At 40.7% G+C, this 18,703-nt stretch overlaps 1 protein-coding gene across 2 annotated transcripts in view; it reads left to right on the forward strand.

Annotated features, from left to right (window-relative positions):
• TMEM132A (transmembrane protein 132A) overlaps nt 1-18,703 on the forward strand; it is a 36,641-nt gene that overhangs the window by 8,609 nt on the left and 9,329 nt on the right. Inside the window, exons 2-11 of one of the 2 annotated variants that reach the window (XM_058155204.1) lie at nt 4,760-4,974; nt 5,896-6,114; nt 7,797-8,197; nt 8,805-8,954; nt 11,859-12,051; nt 12,135-12,278; nt 13,242-13,447; nt 13,687-13,960; nt 15,410-15,601; nt 16,079-16,409. In XM_058155204.1, the coding sequence (XP_058011187.1) occupies nt 4,760-4,974; nt 5,896-6,114; nt 7,797-8,197; nt 8,805-8,954; nt 11,859-12,051; nt 12,135-12,278; nt 13,242-13,447; nt 13,687-13,960; nt 15,410-15,601; nt 16,079-16,409 (2,325 nt within the window). Of the gene's footprint in view, nt 1-4,759; nt 4,975-5,895; nt 6,115-7,796; nt 8,198-8,804; nt 8,955-11,858; nt 12,052-12,134; nt 12,279-13,241; nt 13,448-13,686; nt 13,961-15,409; nt 15,602-16,078; nt 18,201-18,703 lie in introns of those variants that run through there. The other variant, XM_058155196.1, reaches the window with a different exon arrangement.

The raw sequence follows: 18,703 nt of genomic DNA on the forward strand, positions 1-18,703 counted from the left end.
AACTAGATCTCTGTTTATAAGCACTTCTCAAGAACACATTAAGACTTGAGAGGATTGTAGAGAGACCTTTTCAGTTTTCCTGAATGAGGGATGGACTAAAAGATTAAATAAATTATGGCAGTCAAGATCACCTGCCCTTTTGAAATCTAAATTGCCATAATGGTTTTTATTATTTAAGTAATAAAATAAAATTTCTGTAATAAAGCCTCTCTCCTTAGCACACTCTTCAGACATTCCCACTTCCCCTCAAAAATATACTGGGTTCCATAATTACCAAAAATAATGTAAAAATGCAGTTCTTCATCTATATTTTCCCAGTCTCCTGTACTACTGCTTTAGTTGGCTGTAGTCCAGGCTCTGGGCTACTGGGCATGTTTGGGTCCTGGCTGTTTCAAAGATTTTTTTCTCGCCTCCCAACAGGTTCACACATCTGTCTTTTACAGAACAGCTTTTAAAATCAGGGAACTGGAAAGGATAGTTTGGAAATACACAGCCTTGATGTTCCTCATCTATTCGGCTTTCATCCCCTTCCCTCATCAGATGTTGCCTGCATTTACTTTTTATCAAGCTGTGGGTGTCCAGAGAATTCTGAGAAGGATGAGAATTGAATTTATAAAAGGAAGTGGGAAAAGCAACATGGAAAGACCTGAAATAGAGGCAGGATGTTTGTACTATGCCTTTCTGTGTATCACAAAGGCAGATTTGTTGGCCCTAGGTAGTGCAAATAACTGCATCTTATAGCAGGATTTGATTTTTCTTGTACTATTGGGTTGCTTAATCTTTTAAAACCCTTCATTCTGAAAACATTTCAACTTTCCCATAGGCATCTTTTGACAAAATAGCACACCATTATGAAAGAACTAAGGATTTAAAATAGCTAGTAGCACAATTCAGGGGCAGTTCCCTTGTTGGATTCAGACTTGACCATGCTTAGATGGAACTCATTGAAATCAATTGGATTTAAATTAGCCCATTGACCTAAATTTCATTTAGTTCAGTAGGTCTTATTCTAAATGTGACTTAATCTGGCCTCAGTTCAATCAGAATGTCACAAGAGCATAGGAAGCATGTTTTATTTTATAGCTTACTTTCACTTATAAGTGGAATATGTATGAGACACCTAACAGCTAGTGCGATCAAAGGGCTATATTGGGCAAGGATTGGTAAAACCCAGGTTGCATTCTAATCTTAGCCATGTAAAGTTACTGGGTGACTTTGAGCCAGTCATTCTCTCCCCCCACAGCATACCTTGCAGGATTGTTGTTTTTGAAATAAAATGAAAGGAAATCTCCATGTCAGTTACCTTGAATTCCTGATTGTTGACACCTGAGTAATTTTGGTTTTAAAAAACCTGCACGTGTGGTGCTATCATTTCGTACTTTCAACGTGCCACCAGTAAACTGATCACAGTAATCTTCAAGCCATTTCCCTAAAAAAGTCCATAGTAAAATTGTGCTACAGATTTTTGTTCTAGTGCAATTCCAATTAGCTGCACTGTAGAATACAACAGTAGTTCACTTCATAATACAATCCTGAGGATACTTTCTGTGAAGTAGGTTAAACTGAATTCATTAGGATTTACTCCCTGAATAATGTACACTTAATTGAGAAATGTCCAGTTGAACTCAAGACACATGTTTATATAAAATTTTAATAGCTATACTTTACCAATTTCAATATTTAGAGGGAAAGTCCTTTTGTTTAGTTAATCAAAATAATGCAATTCCTAAGAGTTAGTGAAAAATTTGAAGGAATTTCAAGATACACACCTATGTAAAAAGGACAGGAAAAGCTCACTAAAAAGTAAACATCAGACTGCTCTCAATAAACGTTGCTTTTGTGAAAGTTTGAGATAATATATAGGCAATAAATAGAATAAATATATGAGTATCTTAAAATATTATATGAAATCTATTAAATTATACTATGAAGCAGCTGTTCTCTCCGCAATAAGTGATTGGTTTAATCTAACGGAGGAGAGAATTTTGAATATAGAAGGTTATGATTTATTATATGGATGGCATGCATATTTAATTTATGATAAAAAGGTGGATAAGGCTTTTAAAAACCATGTGCTAAGAATTGCTCTCTTGCGTGTCTGGAAGAAATATTTTTATAAATTAAATTATAAGGCTCCCATGTGGGCAACTCCTAGACATACAATAGAGAATATAAATTTAGAACAGAATCAGGAAATGATTACATATAAAGATCTTTTGTATACTGAAAGTGGTAGTTTGCAACTAAAATCCTTGCACATATTAAAAGAAGAAGGGAAAAATTATACTTGGTTCCAATACGGGCAATTACGTGCTAGATGGAAGGAAGATCAGAAAATTGGTATAGTCCAGAATGAGGAAAATTGGTAAAGCAAATTAGAAATCAATCTCAGGAGCATATAAAGAGATTGTATAATGTGTTACTTGAAATAGACTCTGAAAGGGATTTGGTAAAGGACTGTATGATAAAGTGGGCACAAAATTTTCAGGAGCCAATATTATTGGAAATTTGGGGAAAAAATTGGGTTAGAAATGTTAAATTTACGCAGGCACAGAATTTAAGGGAAAATTTTTATAAAATGTTTTACAGATGGCATTTAGATCCTAAGAAATTATCGTGTATGTATCCAGATATGCAAGCAAAATGTTGGAGATGTAATTGTGATGACGCTACATATTTTCATATTTGGTGGACTTGTAAGAATATTAAGGCTTTTTGGATAAGAATTTGGTGGATTCTACAAAATGTTCTGAAAAAGAACATTTTGCCGCAATTTTTTCTGCTGGGAATTATCACGGACTGTACAGTAATTGAGACTAAACTGATTTTAAATCTAATAACAGCAGCAAGATTACTGATAGGACAGTATTGGAAGAAAAAAGAAGTACCTACAATAGGAGAATGGATATTGAAAGTTGCCAATTTGGCTGAGATGGCAAAAATCTCAGCCTTTTTGAAAGACACAATACAAGAAAAATATCTAACTGAATGGAAAAAATGGATTGACTATATTCAAAACAGATATCAGACTAAGAGTTATCAGACTGCCTTTGAATGATTAGGATGTATTATTTTGATTGTTTTGGGGAGGTTAGGAATTGATGAGAATTGTAGGAGTATAATTGAGTTAGGAGGAAATTTTTAGCATGTTTGTTTTATTTTAACTATACCTTGTGTTTGTTCTGGGAAGTCAGGGGAGGGGAAGGGGTTTATGAAAGGAGGGGAGGGGCTGGGGGAACGGGGAGAAAAAAGTTTTGTAAAACTTTTTCAATAAAAAAAATATATTATATGAAATCTCAATAGTAACAATTTCATTCATTTTTATTTTTCTTATTAATTTTATTCACAAAATTTATAACCTATTTTTCATTGATAGTAGAATCCAAAGCATGGATAAACCATTTTTAAATATAACAAAATATTATCTAGTTTTTTTAAATCATAAAGCTATTAAAACTCCATAACATAGGATAGAAATTTTAATATAAAGATCATCAATAGCAAAACATGATGAAGATGATGATGACACAATACAGTTACAACATTGTACTCTCCATGGTGCTGAATTAGACCAATAGGAGAAGTCATCAGTCATTTGTCAGATTCACCAACTGAATTAACAGTACTCAATGGTTCAGAGTATTTCCGTCTTCAGTGTACCGAGTCTTACATACCAGGAAATGTTTCTTTCTATATATGTATATCAGAATAAGGTACCATATGCACGCATATGTACATACACACCCACACCATTTTGGTATATACCAGAATCAATTTGGTAAATCAACCTGAGCAGAACATCTATTAAATATAAGTCCAGATTTTCTGAGACTTCTGCCTCTGTCTGTCTGTATTTATCTGTCTGTCTGTCTATCTAATCTAATCTAATCTAATCTAATCTAATCTAATCTAATCTATCATTCTGGATATATAAGCACAGTGTAATGGATGCAACCATTTACTTATAAGAACTGATCACTAGGCAGAAAATCTGGACTTATATTTAATAGACGTTCTGCTCAGATTGATTGTGAAGTAGAAGAGGCTGTCAATTAAAAATGTATTTTTTGTCTCCAAGATTGAGATCAGCAGAGGGCCACATTCTACATCAATAATTGAATGTCCATGATTGTAGAGGTTACATGTATGGTATATAAAACACTTGTTGGTCACAGTCACAATTTATTCTGATAAGGTCACCAATTATATGGGTTTAATTTCATTGATTTGTTATGTGTCACTGACTCAGTGTTGACTCTTAACAACCATATAAATAGATTTTCATTATGAGGGATTAATCTACACCTTTAGATGATTGTTTGTTTGCAGAAGAGTATAGTATTTGGACTGCAAAAATCAAGCTGTATTAAATTGCAGAAAACAGAGTGGTCCATATTTCTTACTACAGCAAGATATGGTAGTCCTATTCTTGAAGCCCTACTTTGTTGTTTGAAAGTGCTCTGAACAACACCGATAAAAACTATTATACAGATGAATTATTATCTTTTAGCACAACTTTAGAGTAATTGAAGCTAGAGATGGTTCCTTTGGGGACTTATTGATTATCTCTGATCCAAGTCTGAGTTCCATCTAGTTTTGTCAAAATGACCTTGAACACAATACATTCCATTCTTTTATTTAGGGTTTCCTTCCATCTCATAGACGGATCGGGAGTGGGAATGGGGTCACAAATGTAAGTGTCTATGGAGTGAGGAAGTTACATGTCTGATGTTGATGGACATAGTTCTCCTGTTTGCAGCGGATTGTGAATCTGATCCTCCTGACACGGTGTATTTGCCGGCTGAATTAAAAGTACTCAATGGCTCAGAGTATTTCCGTCTTCAGCGTACTGACCGTTACTCACTGGGAAATGCTTCCTTCAGCTCTCGCTCGGAGACATTCCTCTTCCTTCATCGTCGACTTGTAGGAAAACCCAGTATCCAGGCTACCTACCTTCCTTTCACTGCCCAACAGGTAAATTCGCCTTATTATTGTTTACAAAGATGCTTCAATGTAAAACGGAAACCACAATCCTTAAGTCATATTTGGAACTTTAAGAACATATCATAGAAACTTGTATAAAATTTCTATTGTGTGGCCCAAACTGGTGACTTTGTGTTTTGTTACACCCTCTCTCAGGATTCCCCCAACAAGAGGGGGGGAGAGGCAAGGAAGAAAATGTCAAAATACGATTTACAACAAAAGTATACATTTGGTGGGGCTTATGCGATGTCACAAAGTAATATTTTGACATTTTGATGTCCCTATGGTCAGGAATGGATACCTACAGCATGTTCCCAATGGTGGCGTAGTGGTTAGAATGCAGTATTGCAAGCTAACTCTGCCTACAGTCTGGAATTCAATCCAGACAGGGCTCAAGGTGGACTCAGCCTTCCATTCTTCCAATGTCAGTAAAATGATGACCCAGATTGTTGGAGATCAATATGCTGACATATTGCACAGGGAGTACTGTAAAACACTATGGGGTGGTATATAGATCTCAGTGCTATTGCTATTGCTAATTACTTCTGTTTAGTTTTATCTTTTTAAAAATAAACTTTGCTTTTAACAACATAAAAATTTGCAGCCACCTATTGTATTTCTTTTCAAAAAATGCTTATCGTATCCATGTGGGATCCAGAATCATGCTTGTAATGTAGAATGATACTAGAGGTTGCCACTTTGCTCTGTAACTAGTTTACTATTTATATGTTTGTTTATTTGTTTGTTTTAAAATTGGAGCAGGAAACATGATAGCTACCAAGTGAGCTACTTATGGGTACCACACTGAGGATTTCCAGTGAGTGTAAGAAATGGAACAGTGCCAAGTTCTGTTCTTCCATGGATTTATTTAATGAGATTCTATCCTGAATTCAGATTCTTTTTTCTTTCCAGGAAGTTCCAGCAGATAATTCCCAGTTCACAGATGTCTCTGCTACCTGGGACATCCGTGCTGTATCCATTGAAGGCACAGTATCTCCTTATGAGCCCTATGCTCGTGTTCTTTTCCACCTCCAAGGGCAGGATTGGATGTCAAAACGACAGCCTCTGCCTTGTGTCAGCCTGCATGTCTTTCATCAGGCTCAGGTTGTGCATCGGGCCTGCCACCTTCAGGTAGGCACAGTATATATGTTTACACTCTCACAAATTGTGAAGAAATTATGTACATGGCTCTCAGATGGCTTGGGAAGTAAAGTTCTGCTGTGCCTGTTTGGCTGCATTCTGTTGAAGACCGTGGAAGTGAATATATGGAAGTGAGGAGAAGTTATGTGGTGCAAGTTGCTTGGAGATTCTAAGAGATCATGGCCAATATATGATGATATATGGATCATCTATATGATGATTTAATTCCACAAGCCTCTGATATGATGTGCGTGCTAAAGAGCCATGCAATTAATCCCAGGAATCCATGATTCTAGAGCAGAAAAGGTTGATATTTAAGTATTAAATATTAAAAAGTAGTTAAATATTAAATAATAGCATTCTTCTGGTAAATATTGCTTAAAGCAGTAGGATGCAAAGCATCTGATTGGTCTGGAGTATTGTTTTCTCTTCTCAAATATATTTGTCTTTCTAAACGCTCTCATCCCTCATCCACAAATGCCATGAAGGATAAGGCATGGAATAAATTGCTCCTTTCTTCAACTTTCATGAAATGCCTTTATTCCTGCAATGATTCCAAGTTTAGTGCCAGGATATTTGTGCTAGATGTATGTAATAACAACTCCCAACTTTCGACGTGGAATGTTTGCTGTTTGTTAGGTGCTGATCCCATTGTCCTGACTATGGATGGTCCTTGATTTATGACCATTCATTTAGCGACCATTCAAAGTGACAGCCTTGAAAAAAGTGACATTGACCAGTCTTCGCATGTGCAACTTTTGCAGCATCCCTGAAGGTCATGTAATCAAAACTTGGGCTCTTGGCAGTTGACATGTATTTATGACTGTTGCAGCATCTTGAGGTCATGTGGTCACCATTTGCAACTTTCCCAGGGAGCCTCCAACAGACAAAGTCAGTGGGAGATGCTGACATCATTAAGTGCAGCGAAGAAAGATCATAAAATAAGGCACAAATTACTTAACAACTGTATTGCTTAATGATAGAAATTCTGGTCTGAATTGTGGTTGTAAGTTGAGGATTACTTGTACTCCAAAATGTGGAAGTGATTCCTCTCAAAAGGAATCACTTGATCCCTAAAAAGATAGGAGAGAGAGAGAATTGTCACTGTAGTGCTTTCAGAAGACTATCTAAAAGTAGCAGATAATTGGGGCAGGGACCATAACTAAGCAGTAGAGCACATATATCAGGTATTTGCAGTGGTACCTCAGTACTCATTGTTAATTGGTTCTGGGAAGCATGATGAATACCAAACAAACGATGAGTACCAACCAATTTTTTCCCGTAGGAAATAAGGTAGTGAGTCACAAGGCAGCCAGCACTGACAAGTTCTATCTCATGTGTTGAGTACTGAACAAACGATAAGTACTGGGACAAAATTTTCACATCAAAATGCCTTTGGTACTAAATTCGATGAGTTTCAAAGCATTTGAGTACCAAGGTACCAACTGTATAAGGTTTCACATTTGATCCAGATATTGCACTCATTAATGTAAATGTGAGAAATTGTGTGAGAGACATTGAATGCGTCAGTTTCTCAAGGACCTGTTGCCTATTAGAGAAGGTGGAATTGGGCAAGATAGACCAGGCCATTACACAGTATAAGCTTTGCATAGCTTGAGGGTGGGCTTTACAATGAGTCAATAGCATGTGAGTTTCTCTCTTTTCCTATCTAGGCTCCCCTGGGCATGTGTGTAGTGGAACTAGAACTTCCCCCTCGCTGGTTCTCTCCTCCACTTGGCACTCTTCATCGCAGATCTGAGGATTCAGTCACCCCAACTCTAAGGGCAGAGTTGTACTATAGGCTGGAGGCCACTCTACCTGGGAAGGTACACAGAGATTGTCCCCATGTGCGAACCCAGCAGAGGCCGCATCCGGGTACAGAAAGCTCCAAGGAGCAGCTACACTATGTGGGCCCTGTGGACATTAGAGTGATGAGCCCTCCACGGCGGCATGAAGTGCGGCTGGATGACAATGTGATGGTCCGAGTTCCTGACACAGCCCTGCGCCCAGGACAGCTTTTCACTGCCACTCTCATTCTGCAGCAGAATTTCACAGCTGATCTGCTGACTCTCCGGTGAGTGACAGTTGCCATGCACTTACCTGAATGACAGACAAAGGATTTCCAATTCAGAAGTCTTTTCAGTCACAGTGAACACAATCTTGATAAATAATCATAATTGTGAACAATTACATATCATATTGTTTTCAACTGTTTCAAGTTCATTGCACACATTTCTTAGTTGTAAAATATACAATCACTCTGAACTTCTATATTATTCAGCTTACTCCTCTAGATGAGATTGAAGTTGTGAGAGAGTGGCTTGCCTAATTAGTTGATGGGAGAGCTGAGATTTACAGCAAACCTATGGATTTCTTGATGCCCATTTACTCTCTGGGTAATCTGATCCAGGTTTTCATCTCTTCCAAAGTTCCTCATCCTTCGAAGACTTCTCTTTGCTCATCCTAACCTTAATAACGAAGCTGTCTAGATCAGGGGTGTCAAACTCATGTCATCACGTGGTATATCGGGACTTTTCCCCCCCTTTGCTAAACCAGGTGTGGGCGTGGCCAGTATGTGATGCATCCGGCCCACAGGCCAGGAGTTGGACAGCCCTGTTCTAGATAGTCTTTGCTTCTCTGTCTGTACATCTTATTATTTTTTTACTTGTGCTTCCTTTCAGAATCAAGGTAAAGAAAGGATTACAGGTTCTGGCTGCTCGCCCCACCAGACCAGAGGCTTGGACGGCAAAGCTGGACAAGTTCAAGAGTGCCAAACACCACACTGCTTTGATCACTTGTCGTCGTTCTTCTGGCAGTGGGTTAGACTGGAAGTAGGTAGCCTTTGAGGCTCATAATTGTTTCTACAGAACTGCTTGGTCCACCTTGGGATGAGGCACCAGGCAGCATCTCTGAACAGTTTGCATTGTAGTGCATTGGGTGTTTTTCTTTTGAAAGAAAAACCTTGCTCTTAACTACATATACTGTACCTATAAAGAAAGCACTGAACTAGGAGTCCACGTACTCTGTCTCTCCCCATTCCTTGTAAAAGGGCAGTTCATTTTTTGCTTGACAGGAAGTTGAATACTGCATCACTTATCAACTATATAGTCTGGGCAAAGTTCATTGTTCCTTGATTTACATAATAGCACAACTGTTCTAGTTTGCATAGTTCTATGTTAGCAATAGAAGGGACAAGTTCTCCTTCCAACAAATGTTCGTTTGCTGTTTCCTTCATCATCATCACAAGAACTAAAATCTTGTTGAGCAGAAGTTGTTAACAGAAGCTGAGATGCCCTAGAAATGTAGGTCTATACCCAGCACTCCATTCTATGTCTTTAAGAGCTATTCAAATTGTTTGCATAGTTCTCTAACTGCTTCAGCGTATTAATTTTATCCGCTAAATTAGACTTACCTTATTCCTTGTGTTATTCAGGCAAGTCTGATTTTTTAGATACTGAATACTCTGACTGGCCAAGAATCTAAAAAGAGCTAAGGAAGTTTAGACAGAAATCCAGGGAGCGCATATACTTGAGTTTTTCATTCCTTGGACCTCCACAAAAGAATCCTCATCTGTTGTTCCCCTCTGCAATATTGATTTCAGCTGGACAGCCTCAAAGTTCTTCCCCTCTGGTTTTTTTTCCTGTGTAGGCACAATCATGGAGGGAGGGGGAATGAGGAGACAGTTCTTCCCAAAAAGCCAGCCAATCATATTGGATCGAGCATCCTGCCTCTCCCCCCCTCCACCCCCAGCGCCATTCTGCATTTGTTAATATCAGTTGTCAATTCAGTTTTAACGGAAGAGAATTTGCTTGAAAAATTCTTCTCAAGGAGTTGAGCATTTGAGAGAAATACCCAGGCCTAGCATGTCATGTTCTTGATAGTGACAAAAGAGGTACATCATGAGAGAGACTGTCCCCTCTTTCATTGCACACTTGCCTCTCCAGAGGTCTATAGCCTCCCTGGCTTCTCATACTTCCACCAAATTTCAGGAAAAGAGATTCTGGAGGATCTTCCCTCACTAGGCTTTTTCTAACTGGGAAGTGAAGACAACCTGGGAGGTTTAAGAGTGAGAGGGAGATTCAACACAGGAGCCAGTGGTAGCATTGGCACCCTGTACCCCTTCCAAAAAAGAACACGCTCAAAAACAATACCTAAGAGTAAGGTTCAAAACAAAGCAAAACCAGAGATCTACTGTATTTTACAAAGAACTTACATTTGAGATACAAAGTGCAACCTCAGTTATGAAAATCATTATTATCATCTTCAGTTAGTGCTAAAACCTCTGGCCAAATTTTTGGCTTATGCTGTCTCAACATTTATTTATTGATAAACAAAGAAAAGTAGGCCCGGGTATGCAACTGAAATATTTCATCCCTTAAGTCTTTTGTACGAAATGGAGAGGTGGAATTTTTTAAGAAAGAAGATGTTGTACTGAAAATTGTGGCTTCTCAGAGTCATAAAATAGAGAGAGGCTCACGCAATCCATAGGCCACAGATTGCTCATCCCTGAGGCAGGAAATAGGAAAACTTGGAAAAGAATATCCATTTCTCCAATGCTTGTTAAAGGCATTTGTGTGATTCTGGCACCATCCATGACTCCTACTATAGAAAAGTAAGACAAGAATGGTTGGTTGAGTTTTGAATCTTGGAGGCATTTTGAGCAGCATCTAGTGTGTATTTCTTTGCATCAATCATGCTCCAGAACAGAAAAGATATCAAACAGACCTATTAGTGCTAAGTTTTTGAGTCAATAGACCAGGGGCTAATTATTTAGTATTCTGATTTTTCACCACCAGCCATGGCTGGCATCTTCAGAGGTGAAAATGATCTTTTATATCACTACACTTCTTGGCAGCTCAAACTGAAGACTGAACTTTTGCACTAGAACTAATTTCTAACTGGACTTTCTATTCTGGAAAGCCAGTTTCTGATTGAATTTTTATCCAGATAAATTTGTCTGATTTGAGGAAGTTTCAAAGCATCTCATTTTTTCATTGGTCTTTGAAACACGCTGCTGTTTATTATATTTCAGATGAGATTGCTATAAAGTGTATTAATTAAGGGCTGTTTTATTTTGGTATGATGTAATGCTGAAAACCAGGCTTCGTTAACCTTGTCCAAGTTATTGGGAAGTTTATGCATTTCTATATTTTTTCTAAGTAGTCATATTTGATGATTTGATAAGATTGCTGGTATTTTTGTGTCTTTAAAACTAAATATTGTGCCCATTATGTAGTAGCAGGTGTTCAGCTGCCACAAATTTTTCAATTTTTTTCTAGCCAGCAATATGAGAAATATATTTTGAAAGTCTGAATGGGTTTGTTTTTCAAACCAGTTTTCCGAATGCTATTCAGCTCTTTCAGCTCCATGATGATCAAGATAAGTGAGGTAGACATATTACTGTTCCAGATGTTTTGTCATCTCAGTTTTCTCTGGGTTCTCTAATCTCTTCGAGTGTTGACTTCTAACCAGGGGTGCTATTCAGCAGGTTTTCACAGGTTCTGAAGAACCATTAGCGGAAATTTTGAATAGTTCGGAGAAACAGCAAATACCACCTCTGGCTGGCCCCAGAGTGGGGTGGGAATGGAGATTTTGCAATATCCTTCCCCCAGGAGTGGGAAGGGAATGGGGATTTTGCAGTATCCTTTCCCTGCCATGCCCACCAAGCCACACCCACAGAACCGGTAGTAAAAAAAAAATTGAATTCCACCACCGCTTCTAACCTCTCCATTTAGGGCAGCAGATTCTCCAGAGTTCCTATATTTGGATTTCCTTGTGGAGAATGGTACAGGTGCTCTGGCTGCTACACGCCCTGTTACCTGGCAAGTGGAGTACCCTGGACAGGATCCTGAGGCTGAGAAGGACAAGATGGTGTGGGAGATCCAAGTATCAGAGAGAGATGTGCGGGCCTTGGTTCCATTAGTAAAGGTAAGTCCTGAAACTTGGTATTTTTTCTTCTCATGGTTAACTTGTAGCACAGATCCTTACACAATTCCTTTGACTCTCTCCAGGAGCAGGAAATTGTGAACACTGCACTCCTCACAGGAATCCCCCAGTCTGTGCCTGTGAGGCTGGTTGTGGTTGAAACAGGAGGCGCTGTATCAGAAGTAACTCAGCAGATGGGATGTGAATCCTCTAATAAGCAGGTCCTACAGGTGAGAAACAAGTACCGCCATAAAAGCTTCTGGATCAAAATCAGCAACATTTTTAAGACTGCAGTCTTTGTCTCTCATTGCCAAATTATTGCTCAAATGAGTCAGATGCAGAGTTACAAAGCATGCTTGATCACTTCAGTTAAAAGTTTTAGGGGTTGCATTCTCACAACAATGTAGTCTTAGTTTTAACCTTAGTTAATATTTGTAGTTTAGGATGTTAGCATATTCAGCCAATTCAGTTAGTTTTATGGCTTAGTATATTGTGCAAATAGAGAGAAGAGATTAGTAATCAAGGACAAACTTGGTCCCATTCTAAATCAAATAGCCTGTTTGTCTTATTTATATTTCCAGTTGTCTACTGTATTTGCGAAAAAAATAGACCCTGCATTACTACCTGGAATGCTTTGAAATCTTGGTTCCTAATCCATGTAGCTTCCTCTTGATAACACTTCACCTTAATTTTACCTTTTCTCCTCGTACATTTTAAAACCCTGCATTCCACTAATCTAGCAAGCTTGGGCTGTATTTTTTAGGATGCTCCCTTCTAGTGGTCTCCATCAGTGGCCACAGCATTGTCTTTATCTAATGTTCTTCCTCCATGTTTTCATGCACGTACCATATCTATGGGAAACCTAGAATGAAGCAGAGCAATGTTGAAACTCAACAAAAATTATTATACCAGTATATCCAATGATAGCGTGTGACTTCCCTCATTTCCTTTGGCATTTACAACCCATTTCTCTATAGCACCCAAAAGGATTCAGTCTCACACTGATAGATTATAAGAACTCACAACATTTTCCAGCTATGATTCCATCTTGAATTGTTCTAGAGGAAAACAAAAGAAAGAAATCCATACTGAGTTAAGGAATCAGTATCGGCATTCTTGCTTTCTTCTAACACTTCCTTAGGCCTTTGGATGTACATCTATGGACCTGAATGTGTTTTCTAATTTACCTCTAGGTATCAGATGTATGTGATGCTGTCTATGTAGGAGGAAAAGAGAGCCGAGGGGCACAGGGTGTAAGGGTGGATTTCTGGCACCGTCGTCTGCATGCATCATTACTCTTTACTGTCTGGGCTCCACTTCTGCCTTTGCGTATTGAGCTGACCGATACCTCTTTGGAGCAAATACGAGGCTGGAGGGTACCTGGCCCAGCATCCGAGAGGTAAGTGTCATGATTCCAAGAGAATCACTAACACTGGGTTAAAGGTGTGACATCCTTCTTCATCTTAGCTCCCTGTAGATGTTTTGTGAGTATGCTTTCTAGATTCCCTATCACCAAGGCCAATGCTGATACAGAATACTGGGAGCTGTGACCCCAAATCATCAAGAGGATATTAAATTGAGGAAAGCTGCCTTACCCTTTGTAAATGTGCTAGGTTCTTGCATTTCTTCTCTGAACAGTCCAGCAGAACCAGAAGAAGGTGGAGAAGAAGCTGAGAGGAGAGCACGTGGCTGTCGGTTGCAATACCAGCGTGCTGGGGTCCGTTTCCTCACCCATTTTGTAGCTCACCCTCTAGATGGTGGACGTCACCTGACCTATATGCCAAGCTCTGATTGGCTGCTAGATGTTTCCCATCTGGTGCAAAAGCATGCTAGAATCCAAGATCCTCGAATAGCAACACTGGAAGGTGGAAAGGTGGTGATTGGCCGTGAAGTAGGAATGACCTCTGTGGAGGTAAGAAGCATGTGAGGAAAAAATGGGGACTGAGTGATTCCTTGCTGAGATGGGATGGAATGAAATGAGTAGCTTGCTTGGAGCATGATGATCGTTGTTCAAAGGGATGAGCTGTGCACATGCTGTGGATGTTAACTTTTGTCTCCGGTTTGGGGAAATGGTGGGATAATATGATGAGTGTGGGTATTAAGAAAGCGACTATTAAGGAAGAGGGATTACAAAGCAATCTATGAAACGTACTGTACATTGTAAGCATCTCTATTCCCTCCATCTCTTTCTCTCTCTCTCTTTCTCTTTCTTTCTCTCTCTCTCTCCCTCCACCCACCCACCCACCCACCCATCTATCATCCATCCATCCATCCATCCATCCATCCATCCATCCATCCATCCATCCATCCATCCATCCATCCATCCATCCACCCACCCACCTACCTACCTACCTACCTACCTACCTACCTACCTACCTACCTACCTACCTTTCTATCTATCTATCTATCTATCTATCTATCTATCTATCTATCTATCTATCTACCTACCTACCTACCTACCTATCTACCTACCTACCTACCTACCTACCTATCATCCATCTATCTATCTATATCTATCTATCTATCTATCTATCTATCTATCTATCTATCTATCTATCTATCTATCTATCTATCTATCTATCTATCTATCTATCTGTTGTGCCTCACCCGCCCTCCTCTCCGCAGCCGGGCCCCTCCCATCTCCTGCTATCTGACTCAGAGTGTGATAATGAAGAGTAACGGCCTGGCATGCCTCCAGCCCCCAGCCTTGGCACCATGCCCGGACAGAATGTCAGGAATGAGCAAACAAACCTTCCTTCTACAGCATGTGAGCACGAAGCCAGCCACGTGCTAGAATTGCTAGCAGCAGATCAGGAGGACGGAAAGTCACAGTGGACGGATCCCCGCTTCCGGAGAATGGAGAGGCGACGTCAGCAAAAGGAAGGGAGGGGCAGGCCTGGATAAGTGCTGAGTCCTGGAGCCACACCCCATGGCCTATATAAAAGACCAGCTTGAGTCAAGCAATTTGAGTCAAGCAAAGTCTCATCTGGGTTGCTGAAGTCACACCTTGGATTCCTGCCTGCCCTGAGAACTCTGACAGGAATTTGGCAAAGCTGCAGAGGCTTCGTGGCCATGCTTGATACAGACTTCCCAGACCCGGCCGTTGGAGGGGGAGTGGGACACGACACTATCTATCTATCTATCTTCTATCATATATCCATCCATCTATCCATCTACCATCTATTTATCATTTATATCTATCTGTCAATCATTGAGGGGAACTCACTCTCCCTATTGGCAAATTACTCATTCCTTTAACCATGACTTGATGTTGCAATGGATGAGAAGAAGCATCAAAATGGGTATAGTTTCTGTGCAAAGTCTCCTTATGAAATAACAATATATTCCCTATTTTTTTCAGGTGCGTTCTCCTGTTTCTGATTCTATCCTGGGGGAACAGACTTTGGTGGTGTCAGAAGAGAAGGTCTCAATTTCAGAATTGCAAGCCCAGCTGGTATCAGGTCTATCACTCACACTGTTTGCAGAACCAGGACATCCGAATGTTTTCACTGCAATGTGCCAAGGATCTTCTGCTCTGCATTCCCCGAAACAGGTGAGGAGCTTTTCTAGACATTCATAGCTTTATGAATTTAATTTTCTATCCTTCTGTGTTACAGAAGCACTAAACTGCATTTTAAGGGTGCATACTAGTCCTTCCATGGCTCACTTAAGCTAGAGTTAGACTTGATAGAAATGTCATGTTGTAATTATCTTCAAATATAGAATGTGTCTTCAAACATGGAATGTGTCCATGTGTCTTGTTTTCTCCCAAGATTTGCAAAATCTGTTTTATTTGGGTATCATGACAGGGGATCAATGTATAGTGAGTTTTCTTGCCATGATGTGTAGTAGTCAAAGAAGAGGGATAGAAATTTGGTAAAGGGGAAGCTGCTTCATTGAGTTGGGTGGCATGATTTACATCTGCTACCAATGTGGATAACAATGCCTTTGTTTTTTCAACTTGCCCAACCCACCATTACCATTTTAAGGCAATTGAGATCCTAGTTTTGTTTTCTTTCTTTTTCTGCAGGAAGCAGTTCTGAGCATTTGGTTGGTATTCAGTGATCACACCTTGGCTCCAGTAGAGCTTTATGGCTGGCGGGATGCATCTCTCTTGCTTTCTTCTTTGAATCCTGAAGTAATATCCGTACGGCTGGAAGAGGAACATGCTTATCCAATGATCGTTGCTGAAGGTCCAGGCCAGGGGTCCCTCCTGCAGCTCAGCCTGCATTCCCCAGACTCTTGCCGCAAGGGGAAGCATAAGGCTCCCCTTTCCCAGGGGACAGCATGGCTGGAAGTGAACTTTGGCTGGCATCTCTTGACCACTAAGAGCCCACAGCAAGAAGATCTCCATCGACATGGTAAGGCCCCCTTTCAGCGAGCAGAAGGTGCCATGTCAGGTGAAGCAGTGACTGTTGCAGCTATCACTGAGCATGGCAGAGGTTCAAGGAGGCATGGCCCAGTAGCACGAGGGCCGCCAATGACTAAATTTGAAGGAGCTGGTGTTAGTTCCTATGAGGATATTGAACAAGTGGAAGAAGTGGAGGAAGATGAGATGGTGAAAGCACCTGCAAGGGTGACAGATCTAGAGATTGGAATGTATGTCCTCCTGGGAGTGTTCTGCCTTGCCATCTTTATTTTCCTCGTCAACTGTGTGGTCTTTGTCCTTCGTTATCAGCGCAAGGAGCCTCCTGATGCTGGATCAGGTCCAGCCTCTTCTGCCCAGCAGCCTCACAATTGGGTCTGGCTAGGCACTGATCAGGAGGATCTTAGTCGGCAGCTAGATCTGTGCAAGCAACACTGCAAAGACCAGCCTCGGGGCCCGTCCAGCACCACCAATGATGGGTACTCTTGCTGTGCAGGGCCAGATGGAACTTCGGAAGCTTTGGCCCCAGAGGCCCCAGCTCCATTACCAGAGCCAGAAACAGGGGTCTCTGCTAGTAATTTGGGCCTGACTGCACCAGGGAACCCAGTGCTTACCAGCACCTTGTCCAGGAAGAAAGAGGGCAGGGATGTAGGTGGTCGGCGGAAGCGTGTAGAATTTGTGACCTTTGCTTCCCCGTCCAACTCCGCTCCCAGCCCCCCTGCTTCTGGACCAGTAGTTCAGTCCATTCTGGTAGCCAGTGAAGATGACATTCGTTGGGTGTGTGAGGACATGGGGCTGCGTGACCCAGATGAGCTGCGCAGCTACATGGAAAGGATTCGAGGTAGCTCCTGATCTGATCTCCCTAGCCCATTCATGTGGGCAAACCAATAAGATGGTCACCCCCTTAGGTGCTCTCCTAGGATCAGTCAGCTGAACTCTCTACCTGCTTCTTTTTAAATAAGGGCTCTTCACCACAGGACACCAGCCTTGGACTAGTTTGTGAGGAGCAAATGAGCCAGAGATATTTCTGCTGGTCTCTGTGTTACCGATCCAGTTCCTTGGCTGCGCTATCCTTTTCATTCTGGTTAGAGGCATTCTCTCCACCTATTATTCTCTTAGCAGAACTAGCACATTCCTCCTGGGAAGAGAGCCCACATGTGCTCATTGCTTCTCCCTCTACCCCCTTAGAAGGGGTGGATGTGGAGTTTGCAGACTGGAAAGTAGCTGCAGGTGAGAGGTAGGCTGGCTGCAATGTACTGTGGAGGTGATCTAGGGGGCTGATCCAAGACCTCACATATTATGTTGACCCTCATTGCCAGTGTGTGTCCATTGTGATGGTATGAACGATGAGTGTCCTTCCTGTGGTCTGAGCCTGGGGCTCTGCCCCTATCCCCCCCCCCCAGTTCCCTGATCCCTCCCCTAAAGCCGGGCAAGGACAGAGCTCCAGGGAGCACTGGCTGGGCCTTTTCCACCCTGGTTTTGTGCCTGATGTCCTTAAGAGTTTTGTACAATCGCTCATATTTTATACTGTACTATTGGGAGGCTGCCAGGCAAGTCCTTTATTTATGGAAGATTTTTAATTCTTACATTGTTAAAAAAAAAAGTAAAATAAATAATAACTAAAAATGAAAGGCGTGTCATTTTTGTGCAGTCTGGTTTATTTGTGTTTCCTTGGTAATAGAGAAGCGGTCATCTCTGCTCTGGGGATTAAGTCCAGACACCTGACAGTCCCTTTCATTCCGAATATTTGTGGATTTGATCCTAGCCTAAGTGTGTCATCACTATTGCCAGTGTGGCCAATGTGTCATCACTGTTGCAATGCAGGAGATCCTCTGAATAGCTTTTGGCATGATTTTAGATAAACTTTCTTTACAAGAAGGTAGTTTAAACTACAAATATGGGTAATTCTTGACTTAGAACCATTCATTTAGCTACCCTTCAATGTACAGGTTGTCCTTGACTTACAACAGTTCACTTAATGACCGTTCGAGGTTACAACGGCACTGAAAAAAGTGAAGTAGGACTGTTTTTCACACTTATGACCGTTGCAGCATCACTTAATAACCGTATCACTCACCTAACAACTGCAATGATTCACTTAACAAATGTGGCAAGAAAAGTCATAAAATGGGGAATACTCACTTAGCGACATAAATTATGGGCTTATTTGTGGTCGTAAGTCGAGGACTACTTGAACAATAACATTGAAAAAAGTGATTTATGACCGGTTCTCATACTTACGACACTTGTAGCATACCCAGGCTCACTCGATCAAAATCTGAGCACTTG

This window comes from Ahaetulla prasina, chromosome 1, assembly GCF_028640845.1.
Source record: "Ahaetulla prasina isolate Xishuangbanna chromosome 1, ASM2864084v1, whole genome shotgun sequence".
In the NCBI taxonomy this organism is placed as follows: Eukaryota; Metazoa; Chordata; class Lepidosauria; order Squamata; family Colubridae; genus Ahaetulla; species Ahaetulla prasina.